The sequence below is a fragment of the Phycodurus eques genome, chromosome 13 (genome assembly GCF_024500275.1).
Source record: "Phycodurus eques isolate BA_2022a chromosome 13, UOR_Pequ_1.1, whole genome shotgun sequence".
Taxonomy (NCBI): domain Eukaryota; kingdom Metazoa; phylum Chordata; class Actinopteri; order Syngnathiformes; family Syngnathidae; genus Phycodurus; species Phycodurus eques.
Genome location: NC_084537.1, coordinates 2,515,205 through 2,534,419, shown reverse-complemented (window position 1 = coordinate 2,534,419; position 19,215 = coordinate 2,515,205). Strand labels below are relative to the sequence as shown.

Below are 19,215 nucleotides of genomic sequence, written 5' to 3'. Positions count from 1 at the left end.
GGAGCGATAATGAAACCTAGTGAAACAGCTATCGCCAAGTGCGCAGCACACAAATCTGATGCGTCAAGAGTCTCCCTGGGCAATAAAGCAGCTGATGAAGCAGCTAAGGCGATTACGGGTGCAAATAAACTTGCGAAAGTTCTTTCGGTTACACATGAAGTTTATTTGGAGGACATGATAACGCTTCAGGAATTTATTTTACTACAAGAGGCAGTACAGCCAATTGACAAGCAGCTGTGTGTTGATAGGGGAGCGTGCCAAGACTCAACTGGTTTATGGAGAAATCATGAGGGTCGCATAGTGTCACCCCCGGACCTGTTGGGTCTGTTAATTCATGAGGCAAGGGGGGAAGTGAAGAGGAAAATTACAAAACAATATGGTTTTTGGGCACTATATTTGCTGGAGCAAATTAACTATGTTATAGGCAGGTGCACCATATTTCTAAAAAATAATGTCTGGAGAGGGGTGACGACAGCTTCAGGTTACATTCCAACGCCAAATGGGCCTATGTTGTGGACTTCGTTGATAGTTGTGGACTTCGTTGATATGGTAAAACCAATTGATGGGAAAAGATACCTGTTGGTGGTCGTGGATAGATTTTCACAATGGCCTGAAACAAGCCCAACTAAATGGAAAGATGCTCACTCTGTTGCTAAATTCTTGTGTCGTGAGGTCATAAGCTGGTGTGGACTTCCAAATCGGATTTCTTCTGAAAATGGAAAAGAGTTTATGGATATAACGGTCAGAGTAATTTTGCAAACATTAGGAATTAAGCAGCGATTGGGACCTGTATATCATCCGCAAAGTCAGGGCATTTGTGAAAAGATGAACGGTGTTTTGAAAAATCGAATTGTTAAAATTTGTCAACATACGGGTCTCAACTGGATATCTGCGCTTCCTCTTGCGTTAATGGCATGTCAGTCGAGTGAAATTTGAGACTTACACATGACGCCACATGAATTGGTTATCGGTAGACGAATGCTGTCACCGTGTTGCGCGTTAGCGGGAAAGATCCAAGTCTGTCCCTGTCCAAGTCGACTTTATATAGGTCTTTATCGACATATGTTGTTGACAGGCAGAAGCTCAAGAGAGACTCGAGGAACATAGAAAGAACACAGTGCAACCTGGCGTTAAGGTATTTGTGAACGTTTTCAGGAGGAAGTGGTTCAACGAACGCCGACAAGGTCCATTTGAAGTTGTTCGTAGCACTGGAACAGTGGTCCAAGTTAAAGTGTCACCAACCTGGTACCATTTGTCGCACTGTGTCAAAGTACCAGAAAAAGAAACCACACAGAGGTATGGACATGAGAAGGATGGACCCGGACCAGTTAATATACCCGAAGGAGAAGATGAAGGAGAAGCAGTGGACAACAACAAAGTAAAATACAGACTGAGAGGGATATGGCCTTTATTGATCCTGAGCTGCATGGTCTTGGCACTACCAGCAATGACGCACTCATTGAGAGAAGAGAAAAATGGTTCAGAAACGTCAATCTTCAACACGCCCAGGGGAACTCAAGTTCACAACTTCAGAACATAGAACGACCCAGGTCATCGAGAGCGGTAAAGATCCAGTCAGCGGACAGCTGACTGGTTCGGTCACAATCACTGTTTCCAGCTGACCGGAAACAGCTGAGCCTCAGAGTCCAAGACCAGACCATCAAAGATGTAAACCTGAATGGTACGATGATTACAGTTGAGGGAGTTCTGGGGAATTCCATTGTACTACCGTGTGTGTGTCCGCAATATGATACTGTAAACAAGGTGCGAAGTGGAAAGATAATCATGGAAAAAAATTAATCTGCCAAAGTTAACTTTAGACGATAATTTCTTGTTGTTTACTCTGAGGAGGTTTGAGGTCAAAGGTGACTGTGCATTTTTCATACAACATGTCCAAACCACAGACTGGGGACAATATACATGTTCTTGTATAAGACCGTTACCGTATAATAGCAGTGACCTTACTAAATTCTTAGAGCTAGCCTATAAGACTCCTGTGGTCGACCTGGTAGAAGAAAAATGATGAATTAGAGCCCCATCCAAAGGGATAACTATTAAAGGAAGTATAGTTTTCTCTAAAGACAGTAGACAGAATAATGATCCCTCAAAGTCGGATGGCAAAAGAAAAACGGCCGTTCTGACCTCTCAAGCTGTAAAGACAGCCGGCATAGCACCTGAGAAAAGGCTAGTCACGAGCGAAAGTGATAAGGACTATTTTTCCGGTCCAAAGTCGTCACAAGTAGTCGTGAAGGATGACTTAGGGGATTTAAAGAAACGTCAAGCTAAATGGAAGGCATTTGGCTTTGACTCCTCTGCATTACAGGGCGACGACCTTAGGGCAGGCGGGAATGTGTGGTATTTGCATTTGACTTATTCAGTTAGAGATTTGGGTTTAGTTAAAGGACCATGCTTTGGTCAGGGTTCCGCCTCCCAGTACGTCATTATCGATTTTTGAAACAATACCGGTGCCATTGCGCCGCTATTGCCAGCATGCTTTGTTAAGATGGTTAGACTTCGTACAAACCGAGCCACCAGATCATTATCTTCTGTGGTATCAAAATAATATCAGAGTGTGCGGTACAGAGTGTGACTGGATGGAAGATCTGCAATATCTGGACTTACTAGGAAAGCATGAAGGTTTGCAATCAGCTCTCCCTGACTCGATAGATGTGAGACCTGTAGAATCAACAAATGAGATTCATGGGGAGTCCAGGAAGGTATATGGGAATTTCCGAGTGTGTATATTACGTGATGAAATTTAAAGTACAGCCATTCGGGGATAGGCTTAAGACATATTCGGTGACATTTTATTTGCAGGACAAGGGTCAGTGTGTGACGTTGCAGGTAACAAACCGTACGTTAGTTGGAAACAGTACTATGGGGAATTTTAAATATATTTGGTGGGTCTGTGGAGATAAGGCTTAAGACATTTTACCTTATGGTAGGACTGGATGTTGCTATGCGGTGACATTACGGCTTCCTTATGATGTAATAACGATTAAGCGGGGGGGGGGGGGGCTGTTAAGCCTGTTGGAGTTAAAGGTACCAGGACTAAGAGAGAATTGGCGCAGTTCCATAAATTAGAGGCATATCATTGGAATTAGTCTAGGAGAGAAATGGGGCATTGGATTTTTTCCATGGTAGGGAGTTACTTTTTTGGCTGATCATATTGATAATATAACGTACACTTAGCAGGGATTTGCTAATGAAAGGATTAAGGAATTTGAGTAGCCATAGACTAACTTTGCTTATACACGATATGGCACAACTACATTTTGGCTAAGCAGGGAGGTTTGTGTTTTTCTGAATTTGACAGGAGATGCTTGTTATGTTACACTTTGATAACAGATAACACAGATAATATGACCAGTGTAGTGAAGCGTTAAAGGTTATTAGAGATGCTTTTGGCCCTTCGGCTGAAGCAGGCTGGTCAGCCAATTCTGGTTATAGGACAGGTTTGGGCCTATGGGTGCAGTGTTCAAATTTTAGCAGCGCTCGTTTTGGCTTTGTGTGTGATGTTTTGTTTCTGCACATTGCTACTCACGTTTGTGAAGGCTATGATCCTTAGGTGGGTTGGCGTTCTAATTCCGGGAGACAAAGCACAATTGCCGTTATTAAAAGAGATTGAATCTCATGGTGAACCGGTAAAGGTGGGGTCCACTGTACAAGATGCCTATCCAGTGGTAACTATTGTGAATTGTTTAGATTGGAAGTCGAGTCCTTTTGTACAACCATGCCTTTTGACTAGTTTGTTTTCATAAGAGTAATGTTCAGCGGTGGTACACAAAGGAGTCATGTCCACATTGGTTTGGAGGCTGAGGACAATGCAAGGGCGGTATTGGGCAATTCGGCATATCCTTGTGGAAAAATGCTTTGACATTGGTAATACCTTGGTGTTTTATGTGGGTTATGATTGATAATGTGTATAAAATTACAAGCTCCTCTGACCTACAAATGGGTAATTATATTGCTAGCTGGGGGTTGGCAACTTGATGAGAAGGACCAAATGACTCCCCATGAGCACTGTGGACGTGACTTCCCTCCATATGATGTATTGTTAGATATCCATTTGACAATTTGTTGCATTATGTTTGATTTTGTTGTAAAATACTGGCAGATGTTTTTGTTTTTACAGAAGTGTTCTGGAGCTGTTCGGGGTCCCGCTTGTACAAACCTGGACTCTGGGACTTGTTCATGGACTGTGATTACGGACAGCGGTTCCTGGGCAGGACGGTCCAGAATTTGGATCAGACATTCTCCATCAATGTCACGAACTGTACACTATATGGAGGGAGACCACCATTAGGAATTTTGATTCTGATTTATGTTTGTGTATTTTGATATGTTGGCTTCCACAGTTGTATTTTTGGTGTTTCCACTGTTTTTATTTCCTTCATTTTGATGTTTTTATTATTCTGTTATGTATGCTTTGTCGTCCGTGTAAGGGTCCCCTTGGGCATTTGGCTGGACTGGGGCTCTGAAGGAGACTTATCATGGCACTCTCTCTTTTACTCTTCTCTTATAAGAGTTTTTCGACAGGAAGCCGCGAAACCGCGCCCACGAGGCTGCACGTACAAATGCATAAATTTAGGGTTGCCTAGCTTCATGTTGTTATTGTTCACGTGTAGGAAATTTGGTTCATTTGGCTGTTTGGTACTCACTCACGTCTGGCCTCAGGGGGTGACGAGGGGACGCAGGGAGCAATTTGACCTTATTATGGTAGTTGCTTTGCCTATTTAATAGTTAACCTTAAGTAGATGCCCTGGAGCAGTATAGGCTTTCTTGATCAAGTAGATTCTTCCAAATCAGATTTCTTCCAAATCAAATTTGTCTCCGGTAGTTGGAGCCGCTCTAGTACAACAGACAGTCAATTTACAGAACACTTTGGGGACATAAAGACATTGACAAAAAACAATTGTGCAAAAAGATGCAGAGTCCTCTAGCACTTAGAGCAGTTCGAATGACTAATATTGCAATAGTCCGGTGCAATGACCATTGTGCAAAGGGCGCTGAGACTTCAAGGAGTGTATGCGGTTTAAAAGTGACGAGTAGTGCGATTATAGATACCGTAATTTCTCGTGTATAATTTGCATTTTTTCCCCCAAAAAAATTGTCAAAAGTCAATAGTGCGCATTATACATAGGTATAGGAGAAAATGAAGGGGGGGGAACCTAACATTTTATAAATGTATGCCGCCACCGAGTGGTTATGAAAAAGCTGTACACTTTCATTCCAAAATTCCACCACCACCGAGTTGTTATAAAAAAAAGTGTAGTTTAATTCCAATATGACAGGGGTACGTATGACTGCATATAGGTACAGTTGTGCCCATAAGTTTACATACTCTGGCAGAATTTGTGAATTTAAAAACAATTATTATTATTATTATTATTATTTATTTTTAAATATGACTGATGACTGAACAACAACCATCATTAATTTCTTTATGGTTATGTTTTGTTCAATGATCATGCTTTTCTGGAATGCTTAACCGTTTAATTTTAATCCCATTAAAATACAATTTTATGTTTTTCTTTAAAGAATTGTACCCGTCTTACAAATTCTGCCTGGCAAATCAAACATAGAAGCACAATTGTGTGTTTTCTAATTTACGAAATAAAAGTAGGACTGTGAATTTCAAAATAAGAGCAACTAAATTTAAAAAAAGATTACGTGTTCAAATAAAGTGCTTAACCAGAATAATTATTTGAAAAAAACTAACAAAATACAGATAATACTTCATGTTTTGATCATATGGGTAGAAGCAAAATCATGCATTGTAAAAATGCATTATACATAGGTAGAAGGGTTTTCCAGAATTTTTAGGTCAACTTTGGGGGTGCGCATTATACACGAGAAATTATCGTAATAGTTTCACTTTTTTGGGCTAACACTGGTTTGTTGTTTCTTGCCAGGTGTCAGTTGCTGCTTCTATGTTTTGTAATGAGTTCGGGGATCTCATTAAAGGGAGGAATATGTTGTATATTTGTTATATACTGAAGTCAGAATTGTTTTGAGAGGACCAAGTATTTTGAGCACAGTAATCAAGCCAACCATATTTTCTTTGTTTTGTACTTCAAAGGAATTCCTATGGCCATTTGTGCGTTTATTAGGGCTATCCTTCTCTTTTCAAACAATAGCCTGTCTTTGGTTTACAACAGGGGTTCGAGTCTTCAAAGGTCTGTTTTGCATGTTACGTGATAAGTGTACCATCTGTTCCGCTGGTCCGTCTTTTGGACGCCAGCAGGCGGGTGGGTATTTCATGGACACAGAGTGCCACCCTGTGGCCAGCAGAACCCTCCAAATATGGTTACAGGGTGCATCAGTCCGGTTAAACCCAGGGGCTGGGTTAATTCCATGCCCAGATAATTAAACCTTTATAAACTGCCGTCCAGGAGTTTCAGGGGCTTTTTTCCTTGTTCTGGCTTTGTAAGCAGCTGCTATGACACTAAGGCTTAAACATTAAGAATCACCCGTTCTTATACTGTTTTTAAAAAAATTGTGTATTATTCAAGTTTTGAGCAGAAAAAAATGAGAGAAGTTCATTCACCTAAGTATGTGACGCGAGACAGCCAGCAAACTAATAAAGAATCGCCATACACATGGCGTTCGTTCTTGCTTTTATGGAGGTCTCTTTTTTACTCGAGGGCAACCCCTGTGCGCAGTTTTGAAAATGTACTGCAGTTCACCTCCAAGTCGGGGGTGTTGCTACGGCTGGTATTGGCTAGGACACCACAGGGGGGCATTTCCTCTGCATTTTTTTGGCCATTTCTGGTAGCCATTTTTACTTTCCTTTCAGTAACAACGAACAAAGCAACAACAATGGCGACCATGGAAGTGTCTGCTAGAACAAATGGACCTAGATGACCAGATGATACGTGTAATTATGCTGCAAAAGCGATCGAGAAGGCAGCGGCGTAGATGGTATGTAGAACCAAGCGGCACGCTGAGTACGTTATCACAGCATGTGACTAAAATGGACCAATTACGAGAGATGATCTCCGCGGCGTTCGACACGCAGCAACTATTTTTGCCGTGTGCACGGCAAGCTACGCAGAGGGGCCGCGCAGGGCAATTCGTTGGTCACGTGACGCAATGCAGGCGTTGCCGGCCGCGGGAGTATAAAGACGCCTTTACATTGGCATACCAAACGATCCTTAAAGAGAAGATGTTTCACACTGACCATTTTTTTTTTTAACAGGGCGGCACAGTGGACGACTGGTTAGCACATCTGCCTAACTTTTCTGAGGACCAGGGTTCAAATCCCGGCCCCGCCTGTGTGGAGTTTGCATGTTCTCCCCGTGCCTGCGTGGGTTTTCTCCGGGCACTCCGGTTTCCTCCCACATCCCAAAAACATGCATGGTAGGTTGATTGGAAACTCTAAATTGCCATTAGGTGTGAATGTGTGCGCGAACGGTTGTTTATTTATATGTGCGCTGCGATTGGCTGGCGACCAGTTCAGGGTGTACCTCGCCTCTCGCCCGAAGATAGCTAGGATAGGCTCCAGCATGCCCGCGACCCTTGTGAGGATAAAGCAGAACAGAAAATTGATGGATGTACGTTTTAACAGTTTGCACTACAAAAGCAACATTTTTATCGGCAAACACAACCTTATGAAATGTGATTTCTTGGATGGATTCCACAATAACAAATTACATTTATACATTGTATCTAATCTCAATCATATTGTAGTTGTGTATAGTGACAATAAAAAGGCATTCTTTTATTCTTATATTACATATGTTGAAGACGTGATATATAATAAATATGTTAGTATAATACTATTTTAATTATATTTTATATGAATAAATGGCATTTTGTTATAAATCCAGTTTGATACGAACACATTTATATACAATATACATAGGTAGGACGTCCTTGCTCCAGCTTTCCATCAGTTAGGGGGGCCTTGGCCTGGAAATTGTTCAAGACTCCTGATATAAACCATGAAAAAAACGATAGTCTTGGTGAAAAAAATAGTTCTCATGCATCCCTAGTGGGGAGGTAGGAATACACTAATCACATGGTGAGGCTCCTGGGGCCGTGTGCTGGCCCTGTGAGGCACACCTCTTTTCATCTCCCCTGTTAGGCACCCCTATCTGTCCTCCTATCCACCTTGTACCTTGTGCGGGTCACCACTGGGGGTCGTGGAGGTCCCCAGGTTCTCCTCCTGGCGGCCGGTTTTCGGGTGCTACAGTGGTGGCTGCTGGACTGCCCTGGGTCCCTTATCGTGGTGGGTGTCCTGTCAGCTGGGCCACGCCTGGGTGAGAGGTATTTTTCTCAACAGCTGTAGATTTGCCTTGCCCTGACAAATCTGAGGAGGTTAGTTGCAGCGGGGCTGAAGTTACTCAGACAATCTGGTAACAGGCTTTGATGAGATTTAGGAATGGCTAGGGCATGATGAGGTGAAATACTGTATTCCTTCTCAGGAATGTTTCGGTTTTAGAAAACAAGACGCTGCACTCCATGTTAGCCTGCTGGCTGTTAGCTAAGCCAATAGCTTGTCCGTTCTGTTGGCAGTTGGAAGGAATGGGTCAAATCTCCTGGCCCTCTCGATTCTCTCTGTAACTTTGCCAGATCGCTTTCCTCAATAAATTGTTTTTCCATATTTCGTCCTGGATCCATACCGTAGAGACGCCAACCCCGTATTGGAAGCCTATTATCTCATCGCATGTGTAGGCAAACATCATGCATACCGTAGCCAGCATCGTGAACAAACAGCAAAATAATCAATTATCTCCTATAAAAACCTCTGTCAAAATGCTGCAATAGTGCAAATGGTTTAGTTTGATGCAAAAAGAAAACTAAACGGCAAATAAGGGTGAAAAGTATAAATAAAGGAGAAAAATTCAACTGAGTTAATGTAAATGGCTGCTGACCATTCAATAAATAACATACACACGTGGACAAAATTATTGGTACCCCTTTGTTAATGAAAGAAAAACCCACAGTGGTTACAGAAAATACTTGAATCTGACAAAAGTAATAATGAATAAAAATTTTATGAAAATGAACCACTGAAAATCAGACATTGCTTTTGAACTGTGGTTCAGCAGAATTATTTTTACAAAAATCAACGCATGAAACAAGCTTGGACAAAAATGATGGTACCCCATAGAAAAGATTGAAAATAATTTGACCATAGGGACATGTGTCCTCTAATTAGTATCACAGGTGTCTTCCAACTTATAATCAGTCAGTCTGCCTATTTAAAGGGTGACACATAATCACTGTGCTGTTTGGTGACATGGTGTGTACCATACTCAACAATGACCTGAGGAAGCGGAGAGTTTAGATTAGAAAGAAAATTAGAGAACCATGTTAAAGGTAAAGGCTATAAGACCATCCCCAAGCAGCTCAAGGTTCCTGTGACTAAAGTTGCTGTTGTTTTTTACTGTTTATCCCTCTCCTTCTCCTTACGGTTTGAAAACATACAATAAAAATTTCCTTTACTGTCACAATTTGTGAATGTTTGCTGTTATTCTGAGACACTGCTGGGGAAAGTCAGGGAATGTCTGTCACATTATTTGATACAATGACCCCCAATGTGCAGAATTTCGTATTTCTTTTGGAAACATTTTCCTCTAGAAATACTTGGATGTTTATGGGATTTTGTGTATAGGGAGGCCAAACTGTTACTGAATATTGTGAAGAGAAATGCCACACTTTTACACGAAGAGGAGGAGTTTTGGAAATACTAAAAGATGAAGCTCAAGGGTGTCTTCTTTTTCCTGTTCCTGTCAGTTTTGTTCTATCCGTCCCCTGGGGATACAGACTTGCTGCACTTTTGTAACTGCTTTGCTTTTTATTAATAAACTAATTGTGATCAGACTATCTACTGCTCCAAGTAGGTTTTTTTTTTCTTCTGAAATTCTGTAGGGTGTCAAGAATTCCTCTCAGAGAAGGCTCCGCAGGTCTAAGGTTATCACCAATTTCAGACATTAAAGTTGACCGTGAATCTGCTTTCTCGGACATCCTCCCGCCTGGTTTGAGGCTGATTGCGACCCGACAGCGAGGGGCCCCTGACGGCATTTGACGACTCTCAAAATGCACCTGCAAATTTGTAAGGACCTTCCTAAATTGACGTAAAGAGGAGTCAGTGCTGGTAAGAAATTCCTTTTTTAGTCAACATTACAGTGGACCCCCGCATCAGAATCATCTTTAATTGCCAAGTACAGTATGTCATCAACGCACATGGAATTTATCTCCGGTAGTTGGTCCACTCTAGTACGACAACAGATAGCCATTTGACAGAAAATAGTTTTGAGACATAAAAACAAAAACACAGCATGGAGAGTCACTGGTCAATGAAAGGTTACCGGTAGACTTTACGCCGATCTGATCAGTATCGGCCGATAAGTAGCATTTTATGCTGATCAGCTTTCATGTCATAATTCGCCGATCCGATCAATTACGTCATCGATCGGCTCCGCACAAGACATTTAACTCCACGTCTTTGTCGCGTATGAATCCAAAAGCTAATTTCTTTTTAGCCTCGTCACGTGTCTTGTGGCGCAGTACTGTAACTATGTGATGGCCAATAAAAAATTTTCTTGTTGGTGAAAAAACACGTCATCGGTGTGGGACTTGCAAACCATACAATTTATTTTCAGTCGGTGCACAACTGAAGTACGTTGTGGGGAACGTCATCAAAATGCTTCAACACATCAAATTTGATCGGGCACCTGAAGAATGTACACAAGGAGGAGCGTGCCGCGTTCAAGCAACGCAGCATGGTGGAAAAGCCAAACCGACGCAAAATCTGGACAACACCCGTTCATATAGCCCGGGACAGTGAGAAAGTTAGAGTAAGTGTGCCAATAACAGTATTTATTCAAGTAATTTAATTGCAACAAAGTAATTTAATTACAGTAAGTTAGCACCCATTATTTCTGTCATGTTGTAATGTTGACCTGACCTAAACATATGTCAGTGCCCAATCCTTGAATGCCCCCTTGAGGTCATTGATGTTTTAACTTTTGTCTAAAATGCTAGAGAATAATTTTGAGCTGGGATGGGCTCCAGCACGCTCGCCACCCGAGTGAGGATAAGCGGTACAGAAAATGGATGGATGGATGGATACAGTACTCAGTATACAGTACACAAGTATATACAATAAATGAACAAGTCATGTAAATGGACACATTGCTCCATGACGTCATTGATCGGCTCCGTACAAGACATTTAACTCCGTGTCGCCGTTGCATATGAATCCAAAAGCTAGTTTATTTTTAGCCTTGTCACGTGTCTTGTGGCGTAGTACTGTAGCTATCCAATGGTCAATAGTGTTTTTCAATCTTGTCCGTTAAAAACATCGGTGTGGGACAATTTTGCGGTGTGTCAGACAAACAACACGTAAGTTATTTTCAGTCTGTGCACAACTGAAGTATGTTGTGGGGAACGTCATCTAAATGCTTCAACACAAATTTGATCAGGCACCTTAAGAATGTACACGAGGAGGAGCATGCCGGGTTCAATCAATGCAGTGTGAAAAAAAAAAAAAAAAAAAAAAAAACGTAAGCAACTCTGAACAACACCTGTCCACACAGTGACAGTGAGAAAGTTAGAGTAATCATGTCATAAACAGTATTTATTAATTTAATTGAAACAAATTAATTTAATTATAGTAAGTTAGCACCCATTATTTCTGTCATGTTGTAATGTTGATTTGAACTAAAGTTATGTCAGTGGCAAATCCTTGAATACCCCCTAGAGGTCATTGATGTTTTAACTTTCATCTAAAATGCTAGAGAATACATTTGAAGATACAGTACTCAGTATACAGTACACAAGTATATACAATAAATGAACAAGTGATGTAAATAGACACATTGCTCAATCTTGTGATCGGATCGGTGATTGTTTTTTTTAAACTTGCTGATCGGTCCCAAAAATCCAGATTGTATAAAGCCTAGGTGATTGTTTTTTTTAAACTTGCTGATCGGTCCCAAAAAATCCGGATTGTATAAAGCCTAGTTACCGGTAATGTGGTAATGCCGATACAATTTAGACACTCGCAGTTTGGCACCGGCGGATTCACTTATTTGCGGATTTAAAAAAATAAAAATAAATAAATAATACTTTTTTTTCATTTTGGGGGGAACCAACCCCGGAAAGACTTATTGGCGGTATATTCCCGCTTATTCAAAAACGTTTTGGTGTTAAACTGCTTTTTTTCCCCCCAATGCAGTTATAATGGGCTACAATTATCTGTGGCTTTTCGCCATTCCCTGTCAGGCTCGGTCCCTGTATTAGTGTTTTTATAGCATAATTAACAATGTTGAAACTGCCATGTGGTCCACAATGAAAACATGTACGACACTCCTGAGCTACAACGAAACAACTTAACTGACTTTTGACTGCCACTAAATCTGTGGAAAATGTCTAAATTATCAAAACTCAAGAAAGAGATAACATGTTGGAAATGTTGAGAAAAACAGTAAGCTCACCCAAGTTTCCTGACCCAATGTGTAACAATCTCTTCTCGATCATCTTCTAGCAGATCAGCGAATGCTGCTTCTAAGTCCTCTAACTGACGTATACGACGATCCACACACTCATCAAGCTCGTCCTGGACATGTGGACACAAACATAATCGTCTTAACAATTTTAACAGTAAGAACATTTAAATGCATTTAATCTTTTAGCAGCGTAATGACTGAGCTTTGGGTATCAGCCACAAATGGTATAATAATTCACGTCCTATACATTGGAACAATTCTAGCTTGCTTCTATAAAATGTGGGGATCAAAATGAGAAAAGAGGATATGGGCTACGGGCGGCAAGGTGGATGACTGGTTATCACAGTTCTGAGGACCTGGGTTCGAATCCGGCCTTGCCTGTGTGTAGTTTGCCTGTTCTCCCCATGTCTGCGTGGGTTTTCTCCGGGTACTCCGGTTTCCTTCCTTTCATTCCTCACAACGATGTGCATTCTATTTCCTTGCCCTCTCCTACCTCAACAGAGGTGGCACAGGCATTCATTATGTCCTGATATTGGAAACTTGGGTAGGATGATATGGAACAGTCCTTAATAAATACCTGGAGTCACTTTCTTTAAAAATGCACCCCTATGGCGGGCACAAGCCAGTGCAAACTGTAGGCCGGTCCCAAACCAAGATAAATGCAGAGGGTTGCGTCAGGAAGGGCATCCAGCTAAAAACTTTGCCAAACAAATACTGTATGAGTGTTCATCTAAAGAATTCCATACCGGATCGGTCGTGGCCCATGTGAACAATGTCCGTCCCCAGCGCCGTTAACCTACAGGGCGCCCGTGGAAATTCAGCTATTGTGGGTCGAAGACGGAGGAGAGGTGGAAACCGGGTTCTTAGACAGAAAGAGAAGAGGCAAGCACAGACCCTAGAATTGAATTTGGGGACTTTGAATGTTGGGACTATGACAGGAAAAGTTGGAGGTTGGTTGACATGGAAGTTGGTTGACATGATGTTTAGGAGAAAAGTTGATATATTGTGAGTACAGGTGAGCAGGTGGAAAGGCAGTTAGGCTAGAAGTTTAGGGGCACGGTTTAAATTACTTTACCATGGTGTAGCTGGGAAGAGAAATGGAGGAGTGGTTATTCTAAAGGAAGAGTTAGCGAAGAATGTCTTTGAGTAAAAAGAGTATCAGACCGAGTGATGAGGCTGAAACTTGAAATTCAGGGTGTTATGTACAACCCCAATTCCAATTAAGTTGGGATGTTGTGTTAAACAAATTAAAACAGAATACAATGATTTGCAAATCATGTTCAACCTATATTTAATTGAATACACTACCAAGACAAGATATTTAATGTTAAAATTGTTAAACTTTGTTTTTAGCAAATAATCATTAACTTAGAATTTTATGGCTCCAACACATTCCCAAAAAGCTGGGACAGGTGGCAAAAAAGACTAAGAAAGTTGAGAAATGCTCATCAAACACCTGTTTGGAACATACCACAGGTGAACAGGCCAATTGGGAACAGGTAGGTGCCATGATTGGGTATAAAAGGAGCTTCCCTGAATTGCTCAGTCATTCACAAGCAAAAATGGGTCGAGGTACACCTCTTAGTGAACAAATGCGTGAGAAAATAGTCGAACCGTTTAAGAACAATGTTCCTCAACATACAATTGAAGGAATTTAGGGATTTCATCATCTACGGTCTATAGCATCATCAAAAGGTTCACGGAAACTGGAGAAATCACTGCATGTAATCAGCAAGGCCGAAAACCAACATTGAATGCCCGTGACCTTCGATCCCTCAGGCAGCACTGCATCAAAAACCGACATCAATGTGTAAAGGATCTCACCACATGGGCTCAGGAACACTCCAGAAAACCAATGTCAGTAAAAACAGTTCAGTGTTACATCCGTAAATCCAACTTGAAACTCTACTATGCAAAACAAAAGCCATTTATCAAAAACACCCAGAAATGCCGGCGGCTTCTCTGGGCCCGAGCTCATCTAAGATGGACTGATGCAAAGTGGAAAAGTGTTCTGTGGTCCGAAGAGTCCACATTTCAAATAGTTTTTGGAAATTGTGGACGTCGTGTCCTCCGGGCCAACAAGGAAAATAACCATCCGTCCTGTTATGGACGCAAAGTTCACAAGCCAGGATCTGTGATGGTATGGGGCTGTGTTAGTGCCAATGGCATGGGTAACTTACACATCTGTGAAGGCACCATTCATGCTGAAAGGTACATACAGATTTTGGAGAAACATATGCTGCCATCGAAGCAACGTCTTTTTTCATGGACGCCCATGCTTAGTTCAGAAAGACAATGCCAAACCACATTCTCCACGTGTTACAAGAGCGTGGCTTTGTAGTAAATAAGTGCGGGTACTAGACTGGCCTGCCTACAGTGCAGACCTGGAATTCTGGAAGGAGCTCGATGAAGCGGTTCTGAGCATCCCAGACAGAGACTGAGGTGTGATTGGTGCAGATTGTAAAGGACATGTTGGTGAAGGAAACAGGGGAGATGAAGAAGTAATGGGTAAGTACAGCATCCAGGAAAGAAATTTGGAGGGAAGCAAAAAGGATGGAAATGGCTGTAGTGAACACTTTTTTTTATTAAACAGCATTAAACAGCTGTAGCTCATTCAGTACGCTGCAGCTCGGGATCTGACCAGAACAAAGAGATCAGAGCAAATTACTGCAATTCTAAAGTCTCTACACTGGCTCCCAGTCAGCTATAGAACTGACTTGAAAGTTCTGCTACTGGTCTATAAATTACTAAATACTACTGGTCAATAAACCACTAAATGGTGTAGGTCCTGAATACATGAAATAAATCCTCATGGAGATCTACAGACTCAGGTCAAAATATTGGAGCACAGAGTCCAAAGCCAACATGGTGAGGCAGCATTTAGCTGTTATACTGCACTCAAATGGAATAAGTTGCCAATAGAAGTGCCCAGTTTGAAAACTATTTTTTTTTTTTTTCATGCTTAAGATTGAGCATTTTCCATTTTTAAATGACCTTTTTTGCACTGTAATATTTTTGTAATTTTAGTCTGTTTGGTTTTAAGCTCTCTTTTACTTTGTTTTTTGCTCTTGTTTTTAAAATGCTTTTAGTCATGTAAAGCACACTGGGTTCATACACACACATTGTGTACGAACTGCGCTATATAAATAAATTTGCCTTGCCTAGGCAGCTCGTTTCTGCACAACCTCTGACCTCTCATCGGACAGTGAGTGGTTTCATCAGGACATGAGGGCAAGGCTCACTGGCAGCGACTGAGCTGACCGCTTATTATGGGTGACGCTCGGCCTTGTTTCTGCACACAAGGAGAATCTCCTGGCCTTGTTTGCTGAGCTTGTGTACGGCCAGCCTCTACGTGCCCATGGGGAGTTTATTCCAACCACTGAAGCTCAGCAGTCTCTCAATGAACTGCAGTCTCTCAATGAACTGTGTTCGTGGGCAATTTCGTTCCCATTTAGACATCACAACACTACTTTCCCAAGTCTGACATTCCAAAGGATCTGACATCAGCAAGTAAGTTTTCATCTGCCACAATAGCCTTCTAACCCCACTGCTACGATGGGCGCCTTTGTGTGCTGGAGGCTGGGTCTCAGAATTTGTTGTGGTTGTCGGTGGCAACCTGGAGCCTGCTCATGTGGCTATTTGGGTACCAGCTAAGCTGGCCTAACCCCCTCAGCATCAGTCCTCCTAGCTCAGCCTCAGACCCCGACCCCAGTGGTTTTCCCGGACTCTGCCTCCACCCTGGACGTCCCTCCGGTGAAGCGCAGCCATTTTGGCGGATCTGGTGACCAATTAAACTCGTCTTGGCTTGTCAACATCATCTCCACAATACTTCTATTAAAGGGTATTTTATATACACACGTCTTACCTCGTTAGCATTAGGAACAGGTCCTCTGAAGCAGTAGAGTTCCTGAAGGATGGCATATTCCTCCTTGACAGAGAGACATACATCCGAATTATCTTGCATGGTAAATAAAAATGAAAGTTTACACGATTATGAAGTACAATAACACAAGTTCTAATAATAATTTACAAGTAAATCCTAGTTCCATTAGGCCAGGGGTGTTAAACTAATTTTTGTCACGGACCACATCGTAGTTATGACTTCCCTTGGAGGGCTGCTACGTGAATCCTGTTGTGGCAAATATTTTTCTGACAAAAATTTTCCAACACAACCCATATAAATGAACTATTACCTCACACACTGTAATTACATAGAGAGTATACGGAACACATTGATGAATAACCAGTTTTGGAATCAGAAGCCTATAAAACATGTTTTTCAACTATTACATTTCCTTTCAAAGGGGGATTGGTAACAAAAAAATGCTTGCAAATAGCTCAATGGTATTACACCAGAACACAACGAGCAATTTTGATTTGCTTTGGCTTTTGGCTCTAAACACCAACACAATGGATTTAAAATGAAACAAACAATATGTGCTTTAACTGCAGACTTTAAGATTTAATTTGAGGGTACTTACATGCAAATCAGGTGACTGGTGTAGAAATTATAACAGTTTGTACAGATGCCTTCCACTTTTTAAGGGACCAAAGGTAAATGGGACATAATCATATATTAAATTCCCGCTTTACTTATACTTTAATACTTGGTTGCAGATTCTTTGTAGTCAATTACAGCCGGAAGCCTAGAACGCACAGACATCACCAGATGCTGGATTTCATCAGTTCTTGGACCCCTCCTGTTCAGCCTGTGGGCTACCCTTGGGTCAAATTCTTCAGAACTTTAATTTTGACGATCATGGCTATGCAGATGACACACAGTTATATCTAGCAGTGTCTCCAGATGACTTTCGTCCAATTGAGGTGTTGTGTCACTGTCTAAAACAGATAACTGGATGAGCCAAAATGTTCTTCAATTAAACCACAACAAAATGCAGATAATTTTTTTTGGCAACAAAGAAAAGAGGATTGCTGTTAGTAAATACCTGGAGTCACTCTCTTTAAAAACCAAAGACCAAGTCAGAAACCTTGGTGTACTTTCAACAGTCATATCAAATCAATTACTAAAACGGCCTTGTACCATCTGAAGAACATATCCAGAGTGAAGGCTTGCATGTGCCAAGCAGACCAGGAGAAGCTCATCCATCCTTTTATCTCAAGTAGACTTGACTATTTTAATGCTCTTCTGACTGGACTCCCCCAAAAGAGCATTAAACAGCTGCAGCTCATTCAGAATGCTGCAGCTCGTGTTCTGACCAGAACAAAGAAGTCAAGAGTATATTACTCCAATTCTAAAGTCTTTACACTGTCTTCCAGTCAGCTTTAGAATAGATTTTAAAGTTCTCCTATTGTTCTATAAATCACGAAATGGTTTAGGTCCTGAATACATGAAAGAAATGCTAATGGGATATAAACCCAGAAGGGCTCTGAGATGGACAGACTCGGGTCAAATAGTTAAGCACAGAGCCTAAAGCAAACATGGTGAAGCAGAATTTAGCTAAACAGGAGTAACATGAATTACAGTTGTCATACATTTCCCCTACTCCTAAATTTTGTATTATATTTCAATGTCTTTCAGCATAAATCCAAATGAAATGCTACTGCATCCTGGAAGGCAAGTTTGAATTATTATACAGTGCTATTTTTATTTGTGACAGTTTAGTTTATCTTACAGATCTGACTGATTTAAAATGCAATTTAAAACAAGCCCACAAAATATTTTGGTCTACATATTTAAGTGTAGAAAAATGGTTATCATCAAAACTCTCAGAAATACAATCACACCCTACAATACAGTATATCATGTTAACAAAACTGTTTCTAACCACACAACCACAAATACAAAATAAAAATTTAAAAAAGCCCAAATTACCTCAGTATATAACTCCTTGAACGGATTCTTACAGGAAAAGAAATCCAAATCAATATCCAGGATGTATGGCTCTGTCTGACTCAGAAAAGTTGATATCCTCTGAACAACGTAACTTGTGGATCCTTCTTCATCTTCACCATTGTAATCCCGTTTTACACTGGAGCTCTGTTCATCTTGTCTAGAATCTTTAATAACAGACCTGGCCTCTGCCAGCTGTAGCACATCAGTTGTTCTTGAAAGAGGCTGAGAGCAACTGGGCTCCCCAGCTTGTGAACATTCTCTTCTGGGTTTCTTGGCAAGCCATGTCTCAGAGTCCTCCCCAGTTTTCATTTCTGTAATATTTTATTTTGGGGGAAAAAAACAAAGAAAAGCATTTTGGCAATCGCTGTACGTATAATACCATTACCTACATCAATTATTCAAAAATAATGCATTCACGTCATGTGAAAGGTTATTCCAATAATTTAAAATGTAATACGATAAAGTAAGAACATCCATCCTAAAAAGATAACCAGATGTTCACGTACTTTTAATATGATACGGCTCGTACAAAACCTTATGTAGCCTAGCAAGCTAGTGCTAGCATTAACAGTTGTACGTAAACAAGCCAGCGTGCTGTCAAATCATGCTCTGGGAAACATGCTTCGGTAAACATTGGTTTGTGCGTGTGAATAAATGTTAACAACGGCGTGCAAGTATGTTCACAATGGCAAGCACAATACGCAACAAACATGTTAGACTTTTCTTTTTACCGTCGTATGGCTATCGTAGGGCCAAATCATTGGTCGTGGATTATGTCACATGACAAGAAATCTTGTCGTTCCCGACAAAATATGTCGGGGCCGATCTAGGAAATCGGTTGTGATAGCTAATCTAGCCAATATCGGGGCTAAAACCCTGTAGTCTGATCGAGGCATAATG

The 19,215-nt window shown here is 41.2% G+C and overlaps 1 protein-coding gene across 3 annotated transcripts in view; it reads right to left on the bottom strand.

The window, feature by feature from the left end:
* c13h5orf22 (chromosome 13 C5orf22 homolog) overlaps positions 1 to 19,215 on the bottom strand; it is an 80,348-nt gene that overhangs the window by 22,159 nt on the left and 38,974 nt on the right. For all 3 annotated transcript variants that reach the window (XM_061695068.1, XM_061695070.1, XM_061695069.1), the window contains 3 exons: positions 18,295 to 18,626; positions 16,327 to 16,389; positions 12,450 to 12,571 (listed from right to left, as the gene is read on the bottom strand). In XM_061695068.1, the coding sequence (XP_061551052.1) occupies positions 12,450 to 12,571; positions 16,327 to 16,389; positions 18,295 to 18,626 (517 nt within the window). The remainder of the gene's footprint in view (positions 1 to 12,449; positions 12,572 to 16,326; positions 16,390 to 18,294; positions 18,627 to 19,215) is intronic.